Source organism: Macaca nemestrina, chromosome 2, assembly GCF_043159975.1.
Source record: "Macaca nemestrina isolate mMacNem1 chromosome 2, mMacNem.hap1, whole genome shotgun sequence".
NCBI classification, from domain to species: domain Eukaryota; kingdom Metazoa; phylum Chordata; class Mammalia; order Primates; family Cercopithecidae; genus Macaca; species Macaca nemestrina.
The window spans coordinates 143,219,548-143,241,641 of record NC_092126.1 but is presented as its reverse complement, the minus strand read 5'-3'; the positions used below and the strand labels follow the sequence as shown (position 1 = coordinate 143,241,641).

At 46.0% G+C, this 22,094-nt stretch overlaps 1 protein-coding gene across 4 annotated transcripts in view; it reads left to right on the top strand.

Moving 5' to 3' along the window:
* Nucleotides 1-5,411: 5,411 nt before the first annotated feature.
* Nucleotides 5,412-22,094, top strand: part of LOC105477621 (sulfatase modifying factor 1) — a 114,909-nt gene continuing 98,226 nt past the window's right edge. For 2 of the 4 annotated variants that reach the window (XM_071092115.1, XM_011734168.2), the window contains exon 1: nucleotides 5,412-5,705. In XM_071092115.1, coding sequence (XP_070948216.1) covers nucleotides 5,436-5,705 — 270 coding nt within the window. In that variant the 5' untranslated portion in view covers nucleotides 5,412-5,435. The remainder of the gene's footprint in view (nucleotides 5,706-22,094) is intronic. The other 2 variants (XM_071092114.1, XM_011734167.2) reach the window with 1 other exon arrangement.

Here is a 22,094-nt window from a genome sequence, read left to right as displayed (position 1 = left end):
GGTTGGCTTTGAACTCCTAGGCTCAAGTGCAACTACAGGTGCACCACCATGCCTGGCTTTCTCTTGCATTTTAATGACATCTTGGCATCTCTTTTTAAGAGGAACCACACTGAAACAATTGGTAGTGGGAATGGTCTGAGAAAGCAGGTGGTAAAGTGGAGTTTGGGGACTGGGTCACCCACTGCCTGCCTGATGATAAGGATCCCATCTTGAGTAGAGTATGACTATTTTTGGGCACGAGGCCCAACTGCTAAAAATGTTACCGGCAGTGACCCGGGAAAATGTCCAGGTGAAAAGGAATGCCTGCGCCAGCATGCTGACTCAGGAGTTTGAAAAGTGTACAGGAACAACGAATGAAAGGATAATGGAATTGGCTGATTATTACCAAGCTGCACTGACCCTCCTACAAGGGATAATGAGAAACTGAGAGCATTTAATAAACAGCTGAGAACCAAGTGTGAGAGCCAGAGGGCCTCTTTGGTAGCTTGCAAAGAAGTCTTCTTCTCCTGCTGTGCAAGAGCAGGCCCAGCCGAGCGGCAGGCTGATGATCTAACTGTCAGAACCCAGAGCTCTACAGATGTTTGGATGCTCAGCCAAAGTAGTCTCCTATGCTAAAGTCAGGAATCTGGTTGGAAAAACATGGGGCCTGGACCCTGAAAAGTGGGGCAGCAACATCTAGATGGATGGCCCTGTGAAATGTGGCTCTGCAGACTCCTTTGGGACCCCGGAGGGAGCTTGCAGAGGTAGCCTCCCTGTCGAGAACCAGTAGTTTCCACATGGGGAAAATACTGCATATACCAGAGCTTTTTTTTTTTTTTTTTTTTTTTTTTTTTTGAAAAAACAACAGCCTCCCAACCCCAAGAAAGTGCCTCCACATCCTCTTGTGGCTGCCGGGTTATAACCAGGGTCAAGTTTCAGTATAACCTGGCTGAGGGTAGGCTGGGCCTGATAAAGGAGAAGAGATTTTACTCTAAAGGAAGTGGAAGAATTAACTACATCATGGAGAAATTGGATGCCTCATACATTGTTAGTGGGAATGTAAAATGGTGCAGCCACTTTGGAAAAGTCTGGCAATTCCTCAGAAGGTTAAACAAGGCCAGGAGTGGTGACTCACACCTATAATTCCAGCACTTTGGAAGGCCAAGTCAGGAGGACCACTTGAGGCCAGGAGTTCAGGACCAGCCTGGGCAACATAGTGAGACCTCATCTTTACAAAAAAATAATAAACTGACCTGGGCGTGGTAGCAGCCTATGATCCCAGTTACTCTGGAGGCTGAGGTAGGAGGATTTCTCAAGCCCAGGAGGTTGAGGCTGCAGTGAGCTGTGATCATGTCACTGCATTCCTGCCTGGCAGCAGGGCAAGATCCTGTTTATTTGTTTGTTTTTTTTAAAAAAAAAAACAACAGCAGCAACAAAAAACCCCAAAAGGTTAGAGTTTCCATATGACCCAGCAATCCCACTTCTAGTATATATGAAGACAAATGAAAACATTTGCAAACAAAAACTTGTAAATGAATGTTCATATCAACATTATTCATCACACCCAAAAAGTGGAGCCAACTGTCCTTCACATGCGAAGTAGATAACATTTTGACCTGTGCCTTTCCTACTCCAAGAGCCTCAGGCAGCATCACTGTCTGAGGGCTCTCAGAATGCCTTATGCACAGGCATATATTCCTACACCACATGGCATCTGACCAGGGGACCCACTTCACAGTGAAGGAGGTGCAGGGGTAGGCCATGATCATGGAATCCAATGGTATTATCTCATACAATATGAACCCAAAGCAGCTGGCCTCATAAAAGGGTGAAAATGACTTACTGAAGGCACAGCTGAAATGCCAGCTTGGATGCAATTTCCTGCAAAGATGGGGCCATCTATAAGGATGCAGTATATGCACTCAATTAGAGATGTCAGACGTGTCCCCACGTAGGAAGAACATACAGGTTCAGGAACCAAGGGGTAGAAGTAGAAGTAGCCCCACTTACTATTACTCCTACTGACTCACTGGGATTTTTTTTCTCCCATCCCTGCGACTCTGAGCTCTGCAGAGTTGGAGGTCCTGATCCCCAATGGGATGCTCTCTTTCTGTGGATACAACAAGGATCTCATTGAACTACAAGCCATGGCTACCATCAGGGCACTTTGCATTCCCCGTGTTCAGGAACCAGAAAGCAAGAGAAGCCTCTAACCTGGAAGGAAAGTTGATACTGCTCAGCAGGAAGAGTGTCAGGTGTCTTCTCAAAACTGCAATGGCACCAACTTTCACAGTAAAAGCTTACCAGATCCTCCATAACCTGGCCCAATGTTACCTTTCTGATCTCCTTTCTTTTTTTCTCTCCCGCTTGCTCACTCCACTGTAGCCATGCTGACCTCTTTGATGTTCAGTGAGCAGACAAGGTGCTTTCAGGACTGGGGTCTTTCATCCAGCTTCATGAGATAGAAGAAACAAGAAAGGCTACAAAATGCAGAAGGAGCTCAAACGAGAGATGGAGGGTGGGAGATATTTTATATAATTACACTAATTTATTCAGAGCCAATGACAGAGTTGGACTTTTTAACTCTTAATTTTTAGAACAAGCATCCTCACTGAGAGGAGGAAAATATTAGTGTGGAAAATATTGATGAGAGAAACCTCTCATCAGTGTTTCTCTCATCAATATTTTCCACATACTCATTGATTAGTGACTAAAAAGTTAGACTGAGACAAAAGAATGATCTTCCTGGAGAACGAACAAAGTTCCATCTTTGATAATGATTAGTAATAGCAAACTTATTTTTGAGATATGCTAAATGTCAGGCACCAAGGTAAGCCTTTTACATACTTTGTCTTATTTAATCCCTATGAAATCTCTAAGAAAAAGGAATTATTATTCCCATTGTGAAATTCCCTTTCCTACACATGAAGAAATAGAGGCTCAGAAAGGTGAAATACTTTGCCTAGGTCATACTTCATGTAGTGGCCAGCTTTAACCACAGCTCTTTCTGAGTCTAAGACCTATATTATTTTCTCCACGATTTGCTTCCCCTTAAGAGAAAGAGCTAATCATTACTTCATTCATGCATTCACTTATCCATAATTTAATAAATGTTCACACTGAGTGTTCATGTGCCAGGCTTGGCCTGATTTTGCTGATACAGTGGCAAATGAATAGGCAGGAGCCTTACCTTCATGGAGGTTATTGCCTAATGGTGTAGCTGGACCGTGAATCAAAGAAGTTCAGGTCTCTGAAGCGCAGCTGACACAGCATGTGCTGAGAATGACATTTGAAGGAGGCGAACAAAGATTACCGTTGACCTAGACCTTGACTATATATTATGCACAGTAAATACATACAACCTTGGTTAAGACATTGACTTTTTAGCTTCATCAATTTTGAAATGGGTATAGTAATAATACATTTCTTGCCAAGTGGGTGTAATCTCAAATGAGAAAATGTGTGAAAGGCCTTGGCAAACTGTAAAATAGTCAACAAGGAGAAAGGGTCTTTTCTTTCCTTTTCCTTTTTGAGACAGGGTCTCATTTTATCACCCAGGCTGGAGTGCAGTGGCACAATTACGGCTCATTGCAGCCTCCGCCTACCAGGCTCAAGTGATCCTCCTGCCTCAGCCTCCAAAGTAGCTGGGACCACAGGTTTGCATCACCATGGCCAGCTAATTTTCTTAATTTTTTGTAGAGACAAGGTCTTGCTATGTTGCCCAGGTTGGTCTCAAGCTCCTGGTCTCTAGTGATTCTCCTGCTTTGGCCTCCTAAATTGCTGGGATTACAGGCATGAGCCACAGTGACTGGCTGGTCTTTTCTTTATGCTAAAAAAATTCAAACATATACTACATTAGAATAGTGCAATAAACACCCAGACACGTATCAACCAGCTATGACCAGTTATCAACTCATGGCCAATCATGCTTCATCTTTAGCCAGACCCTAATTACCCATTTTTTTGGGAAGCAAATCTTTGACTGCCTATATTTTTATCCATGTATATACCTCAATGAGGGGATTATCTTAAAAAACATAGCCACAAATACCATTATTACTCCTAAAAGCATAAAAACAAAATTTACAGCAATTCCTTAATTTTATCAAATATCATAATTTGACTTAGTGGTCAAAAGTCCCTGATGATCTCAAAATTTTTGAAATCAGTAGATGTGAATTAGTATTTAGATAAGGTTCATATATTGCAGTTGGCTGCTATTTTTGTTTGTTTGTTTTCTTGAGACACCGTGTTAGCCAGGATGGTCTCAATCTCCTGATCTCGTGATCTGCCTGCCTCAGCCTCCCAAAGTGCTGGGATTACAGGCGTGAGCCATCACGCCCGGTCTGCTATGTTATTTTTTAATCTGTAAGTTTTTCCTTAATCTTCTTTTTGTTTTGTTTTTGCATTTTGTTTGCTTACGAAACTGTAGAACAGTGGTTCTTAAACTTAAGTGTGCATTAGAATCATCTGGAGAGCTTGTGAAACCCGGGATTGCTGTGTCCAGTCCCCAGGGATTCTGATTCTGTATTGCATTTTTTTTTTTTTTTTGAGACAGAGTCTTGCTCTGTTGCCCAGGCTGTAGTGCAGTGGCCTGATCTGGGCTCACTGCAACCTCCGCCTCCGGGGTTCAAGCGATTCTCCTGCCTTGGCCTCCCAAGTAGCTGGGACTACAGGTGTGCCCCACCATGCCTGGCTAATTTTTTGTATTTTTAGTAGAGATGGGGGTTTCACCATGTTAGCAAGGATGGTCTGATCTCCTGACCTCATGATCCGCTTGCCTCGGCCTCCCAAAGTGCTGGGATTGCAGGAGTGAGCCACCATGCCCCACCTCCATATTGCATTTCTAACACTTTCCCAGGTGATGCCAATACTGCACTCAGGAAGGACACTTTGAGAACCATTGTTTTGCATATCCCACAGTCTGGATTTCCTTATCCCTTGGTAAAGTATCCTTACACATGTTCATCTTCCTCTCTATTTCTTGTTAGGAGGAACTTATTTAATTGTCTGCAGTACAAGATAATGGTTAAAACTCAGGGTTTAAAGTTAGATTCCCTGCATTTAAATCTTGCTTTTGATATTTATGTCATGATGTTGGGCAAGTCACTTCACTGTTCTGTGAACACAATATTACAGGGTCTTTGTGAGGATGAAATGAGATTTTAAAAAGTGAAGTGCTTAGCATAGTACTCTGGCACTTAGCAAATGCCCAACAAATTTGATTGTCATTTTTCAACCAAGAAATCATAAAGGGGTGCACGGTCTGTGGAAGGCCTTGAGTTTTGTGTTTTGCTGCGTTTTGATGTCAGCACAGGCAAGCAGCAGCGCCAAAAAAGAACCTATTTAAAAGTGAAGAACAACTCTCCTGGCCACTTCGTGTCATCTCAAAATTCTGCCCCTTTAAGGAGGGCTCAGCCACGTGACCCAACGGGTCACATGGCTCGCGGGACAACATGGCTGCGCCCGCACTAGGGCTGGTTTGTGGACGCTACCCTGAGTCGGGTCGCGTCCTCTTGCTGCTGCTGCTCTCGCTGCTGTGTGGAGCGGCAGGGAGCGAGGAGGCCGGGACCAGTGCGGTCGCGGGGTCCCTTGCGGGTTCTTGCGGCTGCGGCACGCCCCAGCGGCCTGGCGTCCATGGCAGTTCGGGAGCCGCTCACCGATACTCGCGGGAGGCTAACGCTCCGGGCTCCGTACCCGGAGAGCGGCCGCTCGCGCACTCAAAGGTGCTCCATCGATTCTTCCAAGGCGGGTGGGGGCTGCTGGGTTACTGGACCGGGTTGGAGTAGGCAAAGCAAGGGACTAGTAGGAAAGGAAGTAAAGGTTATAACCACACCCCAAATCGAGCACCTGCTGATCCCATATGAGGAGTTCTTCCTCTGTGCCTCACCGGAAGACTCCGTTTAATTGACCATTAGGGAGTTTGGTTTGAGGATTATTGTTACTTCTTTACCCCCTATTTCTTCCTCCCTCCAACCTATTCTCTTGATGAGGGTCTCAGAATTTTAAGTCAATCAAATTATGGTTTAAATCACCATTTCCTCTCTTATTAACGGAATAAATTAGGATCCTGGGTCTCAGTATCTTCAACAGGGTTGTATACTTATCTGTAGTCTCCTCGAGTACACTCTGCTTGAGGACAAGGGCTTGTATTGTTTAGCCTGCTATTCTTAGCACTTTAGCACATAGGAAGGACTAAGCAAACTGTAGTTGTTTTATTACTATTATTTATCTGTGTCTTGCTTAGCGCCTCTATGTGTTAGGTGCCAGGATATATAAATAACTTACTGACCGGGCGCGGTGGCTCACATGCCTGTAATCCCAGCACTTTGGGAGGCCGAGGCGGGCGGATCACGAGGTCAGGGGTTCGAGACCAGCCTGGCCAACATGATGAAACCCCGTCTCTACTAAAAATACAAAAATTAGCTGGACGTGGTGGCGGGCGCCTGTCATCCCAGCTACTCGGGAGGCTGAGGCAGGATAATTGCTTGAACCTGGGAGGCAGAGGTTGCAGTGAGCCGAAATCGTGCCACTGCACTCCAGCCTGGGCGACAGAGCAAGACTCCGTCTCGGGGAAAAAAAAAAAGAAAAAACAAAAAACTATTACTTCATTCTGTCTGCCCGGTATTTTGCATGTTGGTGTGTTGTCGAAACAATTTATGGAACTAGAAGTCAGGTGTTCTGACTCTTAAACTAGTGCTCTTTCTTGTTTTCTTAGCGGACCCTATCCTTTTCCCATTCCATTTTTCTTTTCTTTGGGTTAATCCTGACTAATATTTAGGGCTTAGGTGAGAGGTAACATCCACAGCAGGTTTTACCTGACCGCCTCTCTTTCTCTCTCCTTCAGTATTTCCATATCCTGCCTCAGTAGTATGTGTTTACTCTGACATAACAATTATTAAAGATGTTTTTCTGCTGATGTCTCTCCCCAGTTGGACTGTGAGGGTGATAGGGTCAGGACCATGATTTAGTCTCTCAGGTGTAGAGTGTAGGAGGTTGATACATGGGCTTCTCATTGTTTTTCCATCCTGTGTAATTTTTGGTCTTTAATTTTTTTTCTGTTACCCCTTAGAGCATGCCCTGCAGCATTGTGTATCTTCTGTGTGTTGAAGACTCCTGATTACTGTTTTAGTGTGTATTGGCCATACTTGATTTTAATTCCTCTCTAACTTGCCGATAATTGATAATCAATCTCTCCCTCTTTCTTTCTTTTTTTTTTTTTTTTCAGAAGGAGTCTCGCTGTGTTGCCAGGCTGGAGTGCAGTGGCACCATCTCTGCTCACTGCAGTCTCCACCTCCTGGGTTCAAACGATTCTCCTTCCTGCCTCAGCCTCCCAAGTAGCTGGGATTACAGGCACAAGCAACCATGCCCAGCTAATTTTTGTATTTTTAATAGAGATGGGATTTCACCATGTTGGCCGGATAGTCTCAATCTCCTGACCTCGTGATCCGCCCGCCTCGGCCTCCCAAAGTGCTGGGATTACAGACATGTGCCACCGCCCCCGGCCAATCTCTCCCTCTTTCTAAGGAGAAATCCTTACATCTGTTTATCTATTTTTTAATAGGGAGCCATCTCATTTGCATATATGCATTGGTCTGTCTCATAATTTTGTCTAGATTCCTCTGGCAAGCCCTGAACATTTCTCATTTTTAAACATTCTGTTTTCCTATGGGTTCCAGAATGGATGTGGATGCTAGAATCTTTTGAATTATGTTTACAAGATGTACATTTTTCATCCCTATAGAGTGGTTTTGTGTCTTGATTGATGCTATATGGGTCATCTTTGGCCAGTTCTTATAGTCTGCTTTCTACACTGTTTAGGGGCATCTCAATTTATTAACAAATTAGTGGTTGATGAGAATATACCTTCAAGCCTTCAAGGGCACAACCTAATGACTGAACCTGAAGTAGTCTTGTTGCAAATGTCTTAGTTCATGTGCAGATGACTTTGGTCTAATTCTGACACTTTGCCATTTATTCTAAATTCAGGAACTCCAATATTTCAGGAGAAGTAAATGATCATAGTGGTGGTTCTGCTTTTTTTTTTTTTTTTTTCTCTTTGTTTTCTGTTTATTTGGTTTAATTCAACAAATGTTTATTTGGTACATTACTGTATAACACTTGTTATATAAGATTCATCCTATGTGCTGGGCATACAAAAAAAGACCCATACACTACCCACATGGCATTTACACTCTGGTAGGTGTTTCTCTCTCTCTCTCTCTCTCACACACACACACACACACACACACGTACGTAAGCATCTTTTTTCTGTAGTGAGAATACTATAGGAGAAATATGTCCAGAGTACCTGGAGAGGAAGAAAGAATTCATTCTTCATGGACAAGTCAAGTAGTGCCTCAAAGAAAAGGTCACATTTGAGCTAGGCCTTGGAGGAAATATTTTTAGGAGCTGGGAATGGAATTTCAGATTCAAGGACATTCCAAGAAGGAGAATAGTATCAACACATGGCACACTGTGGAAATGCATGGTGTGTGCTGGGAAACATAAGTGATTTAAGATCTGGGAGTGACCTGTTCGCACTTTTTAATGTAACACTTTTTCGGTAAGTCTTTTTTGTTTTTCTATATTCATACAATGAATGTGTGGCAAGGTGAGGGACACAGAGAAATAACACTGGGCTTTGCCCTCAAGAAATTTTCAGTTTCACTGGAAAGTTATGGCAATTAGAATTGTCTGGGAAACAATATAGACATTTAAAAATTTGATGTGTATTCCCTCTGGTTATAAAAATACAATTCTCATTGAGAAAATTATCTTAACAGTTTTCTGCACGGCTTATGATTGTGTAACAAGGAAGCAAAATGTTTTAGTCTGCTTTTATCTTTTAGAAGAGTTATTTGAAAGGCATTTAGGATCATCGGATGCTAAGATTGTAGGTAGCATGTCTGTACTTGTGGATAAAGTCAGTCTTGATTTCCTGTCTGAGGAGGTTTCTGTCTGGTAATGCTTCCCTGGGCATCCAGGCACAATCGAATGTCGTCTCTTCCATGAAACCTTTCCACCTCCTACAAAGAAGTAGTTTTTCTATCCTCTCAGTTCCCATAGCTTATTTTGTTGTTGTTTGATGACAGCTTGTATATTTTCTTTAATATAGTGCTAGTGTTTTTTTTGTTTGTTTTTGTTTATGTTTTGTTTTGTTTTTGAGACGGAGTCTTGCTCTGTCGCCCAAGCTGGAGTGCAGTGGCGCAATCTCGGCTCACCACAACCTCTGCCTCCTGGGTTCAAGTGATTCTCCTGCCTCAGCCTCCCAAGTAGCTGGGACTACAGGCATCCACCACCACGCCTGGCAAATTTTTGTATTTTTAGTTGAGATGGGGTTTTACCATGTTGGCCAGGATAGTCTCGATCGCTTGCCCGGCCCTAATGTAGTGCTAGTTTTGTAGTTTTCTGATATTCTACATTGGAAGCATTTTTAGATGTTTTAATCTCTATATCTTCCACGTGCCTTGTACATTTTAGGCATTCTGTAATAATTTCTTGAATGACCTGTTTCCTTTTATGGTGGATACAATATTGAGAAACTGCCTTGGGAATAAAGAAGGTCACATCCTCTTTCAAGAAACATTTGTAAAGTATTCTTTTGCTCTATTCATCCTCCTGAGAATCCTGTGAGAGAGATTGTCTCCCACTTTACAGTGAGGCAACTGCGGCTTAATGGAATCATATAGCTCAGAACTGCAAGAAACTTTGAATGTCATTTCATCTATGATTAGTGTCTGTTTGTAGAGGCAGGAGGGTGACAGAATGGTAAAGATAGATAAGCCCTGTATAGATAGATAAGGCAGGGGTTTGTGGACAGATCCAGAGAGCATACTTCTCTTATTCACCCAGCTTTCTCATGAGCCTTTAGCTTATTTTATTTTATTTTATTTTATTTTATTTTATTTTATTTTATTTTATTTTATTTTATTAGAAGGGACTCAGAACAAGAGCCTTTAGCTTTTAATGTTAGGGCTGAGGAGAGGAAAGAAGGAAAAGGAGAAGTTACACAAAAAAGTTATGTATGATCTTATTTCATCTTTGTGTACAAGACAAAAATCACTAGCAAGTGAAAAAAAGACAAGACTGGCTTAAGCAGGAAAAAACTGGAGGGGACATTTATAGCTCTCCTGGTTGGAAGTTCAAGAGTAAATATGGTCCCAGACACACCCGGATACAGGGCCTCAGGCAGCATCTCCAAGGCCTTTCTCTTTGGCTATCTCTTGGCTCTTCTGCTCCATTGTCAGGTAATGTCCTTTCTCCTACTGATAAGATAATGAGAAGAGAAAAAGTTCTTTCCTGGTAGCTCCAGCAAAAGTTCAAAGATGAACTTTGATTGGGTCTTGGGCCTATCCCTAATTACATCTCTGTGATCAAAAGAATGCTATGGTTGGCCAGGCTTAGTGGGTCGTGGGAAGTAGGATAGAGTTATCCAGTACCCCTGGGCCACTTAGAAAGCTTAAGAAATGGTTTTGGAAAGGAACTTCAATATTTTACAAGTAGAGGGAGTGGGTGCTGGATGGACCAAAATAGCAGTGCCCACTGCACATGGCCTAAATGTGTAGCCCACATATGGTGCTGTTATTCCAATGAATAATAGAGTCATTCTTGACTTCACTTACACTTCTGGCTTGAGTGGCAGTGGCAGAAGCTGTGGTGTGGCGGGAGGGGTTTATCTCACCTTCAGATTGGAGGAGATGTGGATTCTTTGAATTTGGACCTTCAATGAAGAGTTGACTAAAATGGTCCTTTTTATGTGGCTTAGGATCCTACAGAGTGAGACACTTGATGCTCTGGTTTTGTCCTCTTAGGACTGCGCTATCTTGTGTCCCAGCATTTATAGTGAGAATAATGGACAAACTTAGTTCAGTCCTTGACCTGCATCTGTTAAACAGGTTTCACTGTGATGTTGACATGTTATGCATGTCTAGGACTATTTAAAATTAAATAGCATTTTTATAATTATGCATAATTCAAATGATAAATTGCTGATTACAGTCATGACCTCATTCAATTAGTAAAGATTTTTTGTGTCTACTGTGGACCATGCACCATGCTAGGCACTGGGGATATAGAAATGAAAGATTCATTTCTGGTCCCCAAAGAGCCTAGGTTCTAGGGAAGATGAAAACACAGAATTAAGATACTTTGGGTGAGATGCGGTGGCTCATGCCTGTAAGCCCGGCACTTTGGGAGGCTGAGGCAGGAGTATCACTTGAACTCAGAAGTTGAAGACCAGCCTGGGCACATAACAAGACCTCGTGTCTACTAAAAAAAATTAGCTGGGTGTGTTGGTGTGTTATGCCCAGACCCTCTGTTCTCTAAAGAAGACCACCAGAGTCCAGAGTCAAAGCCAAGCGGCAAGGATCTTTACGACAAGTTCGAACTTGGTCCTTCCATTACACAGCATACAAGAGGGCCCCGAACAATGCGAGTGTTTGCTTTTTATAGCCCGAAAGTTACAGGGGAACAAAGGAATTCTTTTGGTTCCCGCGCTTTCAGTAAAACTTTGAACGGCTGCCTCCTTATCGGAGACTTTTCCAGGTGGTGTTTGTACTGGGCTCAGGAAGTTTGAGAGATATATGGCGATATGTGGTGGGATGGGAGGATGGGATGTGTTTGTACTGGGCTCGGGAAGTTTGAGAGATATATGGCGATATGTGGTGGGATGGGAGGATGGGATGTGTTTGTATTGGGCTTGTTTGTTTTGAGCCCGGGGCTGAGGAATGTGCCCGGCTCCTCTCATTCCCCCCTTCTTTTCAGGTATCTCTAGAGCCAATCTTGGGTCTTACAAGTCTGATTCTGTTTCAGCGTCTACAGGTTGGTATTGGGCTCTGAGGACCATGAGTTGTACAGTGTCAAATCTTTCTCTAACGAACCGCAAAATTCTGTTAACAACACAAGGTCCTACGGTAAGCAGAAATAGAAGACTCAGCAGGGGTCTGAGGAAGGGGGCTAACAGAGAAAACATAGATGAGTTCCACCATTGGTCTGCAGCTGAAGCAAACTGCCGTGTTCTTACTTCTGTGCTTAACTTGCGTAACTGTTGGACCCGGTCCTCCACAAGTCCTGATTCATTTATGTAGAAACAACAGTCTTCTTTTAGGAACATACACGTACCTTCTTTTTCAGCAGTGAGTAGGTCTAAGGCCCTCCGGTTCTGCAAGGTTACCTGTGCTAGGGACATGAGCTGCCGCTGGAGGGAGGCAAGGGACTCAGCTGACTCCTCTATAGCAACGGCAAATTGTTGGTACAGCTTGTTACTTTCTATGAGGGTGTGACCTAAGGCTCCCCCCGCCAGTCCGGCTGCCATGAAGGATGCGGTGAGGGAGATTCCTGCAATGAGGGGGAGAAATATGGCTCGTGCAGGTCTCGGTCTAGGGACTGGGTGAATAACAGCACTAGTCCAGTTACCGGTATACCTTAGGAACTCTCCGGCAGTAAGTAGAGTCAACTGGGGAACTAATGTGACAGGAAGACACAGTAGGTTGGTAACAGAGGGGCTTGATAGGTTTTTAGATAATGTTCTATTACACCAGAAGAATATGCCTGACGGAGCCCTTAAGGTGATATTAGGGGGCGTTGCAGTGATGCTGCAGAGGCTGGAATTAGTTCCTGAGAAACAGTAGGGAAACTTTTCTTGACTGGGGTTTAGGTATAGTGGCACGTTAGGGATAGGGGCATATGAGAGGTTTCGGTGGTTGTTAGCTTGGGCAGAAGTAGAGGATCCTCACGGCAGGGGGACAGTGGTTAGTGGTGGACGCCCTAGAGTGGCACACAGAAAGCAGCCAGACAGGCTGTGAAGTCCTGTAAGGTTAGCAAGTTCTAATCCTTCTTGCAATAATTTTAACCAGGAAAAAGGACGTAAATCTTGTGTCAGGCGGTTTTCTTGTCGCTGGATATTTCCATGGACCAGGGGCCGTATCTGCACTAGACCCCGCCACAGATAGAGGTGACCGCTAGGCCATGTGGAGGCGGAGGAGTAGTATACAGCCTTGTGTTGAGGCGTGGTCCAGCGGGAGTTCTAGGGGTCTCTAACAATCCATGTATATGAAAGGTCTCCATCTCGTCTACGATGGAAGGGCCATCTGGGATCTATCTGTTCTTTTCCACCCCACCATTGGTATTTATGGACGATACAATAGTTATAAGGGCAGCCGGCACTTTGGTGCCACCAATAGTGCTTACAATTGTATTGAGTCTGATCATACTCGAAGCATATCATTGGTGCCACTGGTTTGGCTATTGGGAAATCGGTAAAATTTAGTAAAATTGGGCTATTGCACCCTGAGGAGGGGCAATCTGCACTGGCCACTAATTTCCTGGGCTTATGAGGTTGCCCAGGGTGGGTTTGGTTTTCATAAAGCCAGAATCTCCAGACAAAGGGATTAGGAGCTGGCTTTATGTTTTCCCTAGCGGCCACTAGGGCGACCAACGTTAGAGTCAGACTACCTAACTGCATGTTTGCAGTGAGCTATGCTGTCGGCTCAGGGTGAGTTTTAAGGGGTTGTTCTTAGCTCTGTCCACAGTCCACGTGTCCGGTGCTTCAGCCGCCACCGTGATTGGTCCCAGGAGGTCGGAGGTTGGGTCCACTGGCTTGACGTGGGTGTAGTGGATCCACGACGCGATGCCTTCTACCTTTAGGGCGGTGGGTGTGGTTAGGAGTACCTGGAGTGGTCCTTTCTACCTGGGTTCTAGGGTCTCTTGTCGGTGTCGCTTGACCAGGACCCAGTCTCCCGGCTGGTACGGATGGGGTGTCGGCGGGGGACCGGTCTCATATAGTTTTTTCAGCTTGGGCCAGATTTCTTGATGAATTTTCTGCAAGGCTTGTAGGGAAAATAAGAGTTCAGAGACATTTTCTGTTTCAGACTTGAGCAGATCATCTTTTAAGCTGGGAACTAGGGGTGGGGGTCTACCATACATGATTTCATAAGGGGTAAGGCCCAGTCTGTAAGGGGTATTATGGGCCCGGAACAGAGCGTAGGGGAGAAGGACTACCTAATTAGAGCCAGTCTCCATAGTCAATTTAGTTAAGGTCTCTTTTAAGGTCCGATTCATCCTTTCTACCTGTCCTGAACTCTGGGGCCTGTAAGCGCAATGGAGTTTCCAATTTGCCCTAAGGATGGAAGCCAAATCCTGACTTACCTTAGCGACGAAAGCGGGCCCATTATCTGACCTTATCTGGACGGGGAAGCCATACCTGGGAAGGATATCTTCCAGAATTTTCTTTGCTACGACCTGAGTAGTTTCTCTTTTGGTTGGGAATGCTTCAGTCCACCCTGAAAAAGTATCTACAAAGACAAGTAAGTACCGGTACCCGTACTTTCCTGGCTTTATTTCAGTAAAATCTACTTCCCAGTAGATACCGGGCCTGGTTCCCCTGAGCCTTGTTCCTGTTGCAGCTTGAGATTGGGGGTATGCGTTGTTAAGCTGGCAGACTTTGCAACTTGTCACGATACTGCTGGCCGTCTCAGCTATATGTCTGATTTTGAGCTTGGAGCGTCTGATCAGGTCTATCATCCGCCGGGCCCCCAGGTGGGTGGTTCGGTGGATGTGTTCTAACACCTGTTGTCCTAATTTTTCTGGTAGGATAGTTTGGTCATTAGTATCAGTCCACCACCTATTCTGGACTTGTTTCAGGGGAAGTTTGTCAATCCACTGGAGATCTTGTTCTGAATATTCAGGGAAATTTGGCAAGTCCTGGGAGCCCGGGTCAGGGAGCTGGAGTGTAAGGAGTTGGCTGGGAGCCTTTGCCACATTCCTTGCAGTTTGGTCTGCCAGAAAGTTGCCTTGAGCAGTTGGAGTAGTTGGTTTCTGATGCCCTGGGCAATGCACAATGGCTAACTTTTCTGGCCTCCATAGGGCTGTTAGCAGGGCTAGGATCTCTTGCTTGTTTTTTATTTCTTTTCCTTCAGCCGTCAGTAACCCTCGCTCCCTGTAAATGGCCCCATGTATATGCGCCGTTGCAAAAGCATATCGGCTGTCTGTATATACTGTCAGCTTCTTCCCCTCCCCTAAGGTAAGAGCTTGGGTGAGCGCTATCAGTTCGGCCTTCTGGGCCGATGTCCCCGGGGGCAGGGGTTCCGCCCAGATTACCTCAGTCTCTGAAGTCACTGCCGCTCCAGTGTACCTCTGGCCTTGATGCATGAAGCTGCTCCCATCAGTGAACCAGATGAGGTCGGCGTCAGGAAGTGGGCGGTCCTGCAGGTCTTCTCGAACTCCGTGCACCTGAGCTAGTATCTTGGTGCAGTCATGGAGTGGGGCGTCCAGGTCCGGGTTGGGCAGCAGCGAGGCAGGGTTTAAGGTCGTTGGGGGCAGGAAAGTTATCCTGAGAGGATTTAGTAGTAGTCCTTGGTAGTGGGTGAGCCGGGCGTTACTCATCCATCGATTAGGTGGCTGTTTGAGTACACCTTCGATGGCATGTGGAGTAACGACCCGCAATTCTTGTCCCATGACAAGTTTATCAGCATCTTGCACCATCAGAGCCGTGGCCGCAATCATTCGGAGACAAGGGGGCCACCCGGCAGCCACTGGGTCTAACTTCTTTTACAGGTAGGCAACTGGCCTCCGCCAGGGGCCTAAGTTCTGAGTTATTACTGCCTTGGCGACACCCGTATTCTCGTCCACATATAGGTGGAAGGGCTTGGTAACATCAGGTAGCCCCAGTGCAGGTGCAGAGAGTAAGGCAGTTTTAATCTGTTGGAAAGCCGACTCGGCTTCATCTGTCCAATTAAATGGCTGCTGCCCCTGGGTTGCCTGATACAAGGGTTTAGCCAGTTCTGCGAACCTAGGTATCCATAGTCTGCAAAATCCCGCCGACCCCAGGAATTCCCTCACTTGTCGGGTGGATTGTGGCCTGGGGATATGCAGAACAGTTTGTTTCCGGGTGTCTGTTAACCAGCGCTGCCCTTCTTTGAGCAGGTACCTTAGATATGTTACCTCTGGCTTACAGATTTGAGCTTTCTTTGCCGAGGCTCGGTAGCCCAGATTCCCCAGAGCTTGTAAGAGACCTTTGGTCCCTTGGATGCAAGCTTCTTGGGTCTCAGCAGCAATTAGGAGGTCATCAACATACTGTAGTAAAGTTATTTCAGGGTGTTTGCGTCGGTACTCACCCAGGTCTTCATGGAGGGCCTCATCGAACAGGGTAGGAGAGTTTTTAAATCCCTGCGGCAGCCTGGTCCATGTCAATTGGCCAATTATGCCCTTATCAGGGTCATTCCACTCGAAGGCGAAGAGCTTTTGGCTCTGAGGGGCTAAAGGCAAACTGAAGAAAGCATCTTTCAAATCTAAAACAGTGTACCATTGATGTTTAGGGTTTAAGGTACTCAGGAGGGTATATGGGTTAGGCACAGTTGGATGTATGTCCACAACCCTCTTATTGATTTCTCTTAAGTCTTGTACAGGTCTGTATTCTCTACTATTAGGTTTTCGTACCGGCAACAATGGAGTATTCCAGGGCGAGTGACATGGGCGAAGGACCTCTTGGTCAAGGAGCCAGCGGATATGCGGGGCATTTCCTTTCTTGGCCTCTAGGGGCATCGGGTATTGGCGTACCCGCATGGGGTCTGTCCTAGGCTTAAGTTCAACAAACAAGGCAGGCCGGTGTTTTGCTAGTCCTAAGCCCCCCGTTTCCGCCTAAGCTTCTGGATATTGCTGGAGCCAGGTTGCTATGTCCTGGTGAGGGGCCGCTCGCTCCTGGTGGAGCCGGTACTCATCTTCTAGGGTTATAGTCAGGACGGACACGGGTTGATTGTGGGAGTTGGTCACGACGGGCCCCTCAGGGAGGAAATGGATCTGTGCTCCCATTTTAGTTAGCAGGTCTCTCCTTAATAGGGGACAGGGGCTCTCAGGGATGACCAGGAAAGAATGGGTTACATTCTTGGCTCCGAGGTTTACTGTCCTTTGTGTTGTCCATGGGTATTTTTTAACTCCTGTGGCCCCTTGTACCCACGAGGACTTGGAGGACAATTTCCTATTAGTTTTAACTAAGACTGAGTGCTGTGCTCCCGTATCGACCAAGAACTGGACTGGGGACCCCTCCACTTGCAAAGTTACCCTAGGTTCGGGGAGGGGATCCGAACCCTGTCTTCCCTAGTCTTCATCTTGAGTGACTAGTACGGGTGTAGACTTAGGGGGTCCCTGTCCTCGTTGTTTCTTTTTGGGGCAGTCTCTTACCTAGTGGCCAGCCTCCTTGCAGTAGGCACATTGGTCTTTTCTCAGGTTATCATGCCTGGGGGGCTGCCTAGGTTGGGTGTACTCTGGCTGTAGATGCTCTTTCTGTACCACTGCTGCCAGGACCTTGGTCATTTTTTCAGTGGCCTTAAATTGCCTTTCCTCTGGAGTATCTCTGTTATTGTAAACCTGCTGGGCTATCTGAAGGAGGTCTTGAATCCACTTTCCTTCCAAGTCTTCTAATTTCTGGAGTTTTTTTTGAATATCTGGGGCTGCCTGATTTACGAAAGACATTACAACAGCTGCCTGACTTCCTGGAGCCTCTGGATCCATGGGGGTGTACTGTCTAAAAGCTTCCATTAATCTTTCTAAGTAGGTGGCTGGGCTCTCTGTCTTTCCCTGCAGAATAGAATATACTTTAGCCAAATTAGTGGGCTTGCGAGCAGCTGCCCGGAGACCTGCCATTAGAGTCTGGCGATAAAGGTGTAGCCGTCCCCTACCTTCTGCCGTGTTGTAGTTCCACGCTGGCCTGGTCAGAGGAAAGGTCGCGTTTATGAGGTCAGGGTTGGCAGTCGGTTGACCGTCGTCCCCTGGGACCAGCTTTCTAGCTTCTACCTGTATTCTCTCTCGCTCTTCCATGGTAAACAAGATTCGGAGGAGCTGCTGGCAATCATCCTAAGTGGGCTGGTGGGTGAACATGACACTATCCAGTAAAGCCAGTAAATCTTTGGGGTTGTCTGAAAACCGAGCACTCTGAGTCTTCCAGTTATACAGATCACTGGTGGAGAATGGCCAGTACTGGAGCCTGGGGATTCCTGTGTCATCTGGGGGTCCTATTTCCCGAAGGGGTAAAGCCACCGTGGAGTCAGGCGGCTGGGGGGGGGCTAGCCCGCGAAGTGCGCCTTCGCGTCCACCCCACTGGCCCTTCAAAGTTACCTTCCCTGTCAGCGGGCCCGTGTGTGCCGGCCGCCTCCCCTCCGCCTGCTCCTTCCCGCGACTCAGCCCGGGGGGTCGGGGCCTGGGTCCCGGAGGGGTACGGAGGGGGTTCTGTGAACAGTGGGTCCCCGCTATCAGGTAGAACAGGATGGGGGGGGACAGTTGGTTGCTTGGATTTTAGTGGTCGAGCAACCAGTGTCTTACAGGGTTCAGAGGCTAATTGGAAAGGGGACAGCCAAGGAGGCGGGTTCTCAACAAGGTCCTGCCATATGAGGATATATGGGATTTGATCTAAGTGGCCCGCACGCCCAGGTAGGAAAATCTTGGACTTTACCCTAGTGATGACCGCAAGTTGGAAGGTCCCTTCGGGTGGCCACCTTACATCAAAGGCAGGCCATTCGGAGCGACACAGAGTAATTAGCTTTCCTTTCCTGATTTCCATACCAAGATCATGGCCCCTTGCTCTTACTTCTTTGAAATTATTCGTAAAGAGAGATAGAGGAGTGCTCTGGGTATTACCCATCTTGTAATAATTTGTAGTCCCTTCCTGTAAAGGAATGTGGGTTTGAATCCCTGCAAAGGAAATCTGATCTGACTTACTAATGATATTTAGTCGCGATCGTGCTCCGACAGCCCAGATCAGAGACAGTTACTGCCCAAACCGCAGACCGGCGCTCGGGGCAGTTCAGGTCAGAGACAGCTACTGCCCAAACCCCAAACCGGCGCTCGGGGCAGTTCAGATCAGAGACAGCTACTGCCCAAACCCCAAACCGGCACTCGGGGCAGTGCAGATCAGAGACAGCTACTGCCCAAACCCCAAACCGGCGCTCGGGGCAGTGCAGATCAGAGACAGCTACTGCCCAAACCCCAAACCGGCGCTCGGGGCAGTTCAGATCAGAGACAGCTACTGCCCAAACCCCAAACCGGCGCTCGGGGCAGTTCAGATCAGAGACAGCTACTGCCCAAACCCCAAACCGGCGCTCGGGGCAGTTCAGATCAGAGACAGCTACTGCCCAAACCCCAAACCGGCGGTCGGGGCAGTTGAGATCAGAGACAGCTACTGCCCAAACCCCAAACCGGCAGTCGGGGCAGTGCAGATCAGAGACAGTTACTGTCCAAACTGCAATCGCGCTCGGGGCAGTTCAGATCAGAGACAGCTACTGCCCAAACCCCAAACCGGCGCTCGGGGCAGTTCAGATCAGAGACAGCTACTGCCCAAACCCCAAACTGGCGGTCGGGGCAGTTTAGATCAGAGACAGCTACTGCCCAAACCCCAAACCGGCGGTCGGGGCAGTGCAGATCAGAGACAGTTACTGCCCAAACCCCAAACCGGCGGTCGGGGCAGTTCAGATCGTAAGCTAGATCAGACGAGCGCCAGGGGACGTCTCCTACCGGTCTCCGCTGGCCGTCCTATAGCGCGTCCGCCAGGACTGTGCCAGCTCCAGTTTCAGACCTCGCGAGTCACAGATTCAGATTCAGAACAGACACAGACAGACAAACGGAGACGAGCCGGCTCACCTATCAGTAGATCGATCCTAGTAGATCCGTTGACCAGGGGTCTGGTGGGCTTGGGGGAATCCCGGACGAGCCCCCAGATGTTATGCCCAGACCCTCTGTTCCCCAAAGAAGACCACCAGAGTCCAGAGTCAAAGCCAAGCGGCAAGGATCTTTACGACAAGTTCGAACTTGGTCCCTCCATTACACAGCATACAAGAGGGCCCCGAACAATGCGAGTGTTTGCTTTTTATAGCCCGATAGTTACAGGGGAACAAAGGAATTCTTTTGGTTCCCGTGCTTTCAGTAAAACTTTGAACAGCTGCCTCCTTATCGGAGACTTTTCCAGGTGGTGTTTGTACTGGGCTCAGGAAGTTTGAGAGATATATGGCGATATGTGGTGGGATGGGAGGATGGGATGTGTTTGTACTGGGCTCAGGAAGTTTGAGAGATATATGGCGATATGTGGTGGGATGGGAGGATGGGATGTGTTTGTATTGGGCTTGTTTGTTTTGAGCCCGGGGCTGAGGAATGTGCCCGGCTCCTCTCAGGTGTTCACCTGTAGTCCCAGTTGCATAGAGGCTGAGGTGGGAGACTTGCTTGAGCCCAGGAGATAGAGGGTACTGTGAGCTATGATCATGCCTCTGCACTCCAGCGTGGGGTGACAGAGTGGGACTCCATCTCTTAAAAAAAAAAAATGTATATATATGTGTGTGTGTGTGTGTGTATATATATACGTGTGTGTGTGGGCTGAGAGTTTTAAGTAGAGGGGTATTGTTGGTTGGAGGGGTGAGGTGGGGGGGATGCTGTTGGTGATAAGAAATCCTGTGATTATGCTGCCTATTGTGAGGCGTTTAATTGGGTTTAGTAGGGCGGGGTTGTTTTCGTTAATGCTTGTTAGGGCTGGGAAGCGGGGTTGTCCTGTTAGGGTGAAGAGGATAGTTCAAGTAGTATAGGCGCTTGTTAGGGAGGTAGCGATAAGAGTAATAAATAGGGCTCAGGCGTTGGTATATGATGTATTTGTGGCTTCGATAATGAGGTCTTTGGAATAGAAACCTGTGAGGAAGGGTATTCCTGTGAGTGCCAGGCTGCCAATGGTTAGGGAAGTTGAGGTGAGGGGTATTGTTTTAAATAGGCCTCCTATTTTTCGAATATCTTGTTCGTTGTTTAGGTTATGGATAATGGATCCGGAGCATATAAAAAGTATGGCTTTAAAGAAGGCATGGGTGCAGATGTGTAGGAATGCTAGGTATGGTTGGTTGATGCCAATGGTGACTATTATTAGGCCTAGTTGGCTTGAGGTGGAGAAGGCTACAATTTTTTTAGTGTGTGTGTGTGTGTGTGTGTGTATATATATATATATATATTTTTTTTTTTTTTTCCTGCAGGCAGGAAAGGCCTCCTGGAGGAGGTGATCCTTGAACCATGACAATATTTACAAAGAGACAAAGTAGTTTATGAAAATGCAGGTGAAACACAGGGCAAGAGATAGTGTGAGAGATGAGCTCTGATGTTTATATATGTTATTCTGAAAGGTGATAGGAATTCCTGACAATTTTAAGTAGGAAAGTAGTATGGTCAGATTGACACTTTTTTTTTTTTTTTTTTAAACAAGAAGTACATTTACGTGGTTTAAAAATTTAAAAACATATAAAAAAGTATATAGTGAACGATTTCTCATTTACCCAATAACCTTCCCCTCAGACAACCACTGCATGCATTTCTTGTATATTTCCTCAGAGCTATGTTCTGCAAATATAAGTAAATACAAAAATATGTGAACCTATGTACCTCAACCTGCTTTCATGCTAATGACAGCATACCTTACTTACCATTTGTGCACCTTGCTTTGTTCATGTAGCTCATCATAGTGAGATCTTTCCATATCAATACATCAAAAGCTTCCTTTGATATCCCCCTCTTCTTTTTTCTTTCCTTTGGGCTGCTTAATTTTCCATTTTATCGAAGGCCCACAATTTACTTAAAATGAGCCTACTATTGATGGACATTTAGGTTGTTTCCAACCCTTTTCTGTTGGAAAATTGTGTTGGGTACAGTAGACTAACATTTTTAGAAGGATTAGTAGGGGCTTAAATATTTGTTGAATGAATTATTGAATGGAAAATAGATGACTTGGAAGCAAGTGGGGATGTGAAAGGGAACTGAAGACAGCAACACCAATTACAAGGCTTCTGCAGTTATCTGGGGATAGAAAAGAGGGAGAGATTAGAGAGATACATACTTAGGAGATCGAGTGAGACTAGGTGGCCTGTGTAATGTTGGGAGTAGGGGATGCGAGTAGTCAAGGTTGATTTCTTGGGATAGCAGTAATACATTGGACAAACAAAAACACATTTATTACTAATTTATCATAGATGAAAACAGCACAGTTTTTATTGGGAAAAGCATGCATAGAATCAAAGCAACCACTAACAAGGAAAGTCAGTAGAAATAGAAAGTAGAATCAATGATTGTGGATTCCTAATTTGTTTCTTCTGATGTTATTTTTT